Source organism: Perkinsus marinus (assembly GCF_000006405.1).
Source record: "Perkinsus marinus ATCC 50983 genomic scaffold scf_1104296944176, whole genome shotgun sequence".
In the NCBI taxonomy this organism is placed as follows: Eukaryota; Perkinsozoa; order Perkinsida; family Perkinsidae; genus Perkinsus; species Perkinsus marinus.
In genome coordinates this window covers 1-1,465 of record NW_003211523.1, presented here as the reverse complement: position 1 = coordinate 1,465, position 1,465 = coordinate 1, and the positions used below count along the sequence as shown (strand labels likewise).

The 1,465-nt window shown below is 48.2% G+C and overlaps 1 protein-coding gene across 1 annotated transcript; it reads right to left on the bottom strand.

The window, feature by feature from the left end:
- Positions 1-544: 544 nt before the first annotated feature.
- Pmar_PMAR017963 (glyceraldehyde 3-phosphate dehydrogenase, putative) lies at positions 545-1,378 on the bottom strand (the record flags this gene model as incomplete). Its single annotated transcript, XM_002780693.1, has 1 exon — positions 545-1,378. The coding sequence occupies one exon, from the start codon at positions 1,376-1,378 to the stop codon at positions 545-547; it is 834 nt and encodes a 277-aa protein (XP_002780739.1).
- Positions 1,379-1,465: the final 87 nt, after the last annotated feature.

Sequence of the window (1,465 nt, the reverse complement as noted above, 5' to 3'; positions counted from 1 at the left end):
AATTATAGAAACCACATTTTATCATTGCATAGACTGTCCCAATGACTCAGTACTCGAGTGAAGTAGGTTGGATTGGGGTCCTAACAAACTCGTCGTAGATCGGAGTCCTACAGTCGATCACCATCCACTTCACTCGGGGTGAAAACATATCGTAACTGTGCTGCTCGTTCAAGTTGTAATTAATAAGAATGGCCGCGCAAGCCTCAATTATCAACACGTACAGTCACGGTATCGAGAACTCACGTACTCTTATCATGTAACATTCAACATTGTGAATCTTCGAATCATCAATGCGGCGCTGCAAGACTTAGTTCTCAAAGTGTGAGTAAATCATGACGATGATTGCAAATCATGACGATGATTGCTAGACTAGAAGTATGGTGTGTAACTGCTCGGGTTAAAATCAGTCTATTTGAATCCCCCTATATTGAACCTTGATATCAACCCCCTATATTGAACTTGAATACAACAGCTTTGTTTAGGAAATTGGCATTCAGCCGTGAAGGAATGTTGTAGATCAGAAAAATGGCTAGGGCATATCTATTTAGGCAGTAGCGTCAACCTTGCTCATGTGAACAGCGAGGTCAACAAGACGGTTGGAGTAACCCCACTCGTTATCGTACCACGAGACGAGCTTGACGAACTTGTCATTAAGAGCGATACCGGCCTTAACATCGAAGATGGAAGAGTGCTTGTCGTTGCACATATCAGTGGAAACGACATCATCATAGGTGATACCCATGACACCCTTCATGTCACCCTCAGAGGCCTTCTTGACGGCGGCAACGATCTCGTCGTAAGTGGCGGCCTTCTCGAGACGGCAGGTAAGATCGACAACAGAGACATCAGGGGTAGGGACGCGGAAGGACATACCAGTCAACTTACCGTTAAGAGAGGGGATGACCTTACCGACGGCCTTAGCGGCACCGGTAGAGGAAGGAATGACGTTGGCAGCAGCGCAACGGCCTCCTCTCCAGTCCTTACCACCCTTAGAAGGACCATCGACGGTCAACTGAGTGGAAGTGGTTGCGTGGATGGTGGACATGAGACCCTCGACGATACCAAAGTTATCGTTCATGATCTTAGCAAGAGGAGCCAAGCAGTTAGTAGTGCAAGAGGCGTTGGACACAACCTTGAGGTCGGAAGTGTACTCCTTGTTGTTAACACCCATCACGAACATGGGGGTATCATCCTTAGGGGGAGCGGAGATGACGACCTTCTTAGCACCACCCTGGATGTGACCAGAGGCCTTCTCACCAGTAGTGAAGACACCAGTGGACTCACAGACGTAATCAGCACCGGCCTTACCCCACGGGATATCACAGGGGTTCCTCTCAGAGAAGACCTGAATGGTCTGACCGTTCACAATAAAGGGCATTTTCAGCGACCTCGATGGTACCGTTGAACTGGGCCGTGAACAGAATCGTACTTGAGAGGTACTGCATGTAGGGGATGTTCATGAAGG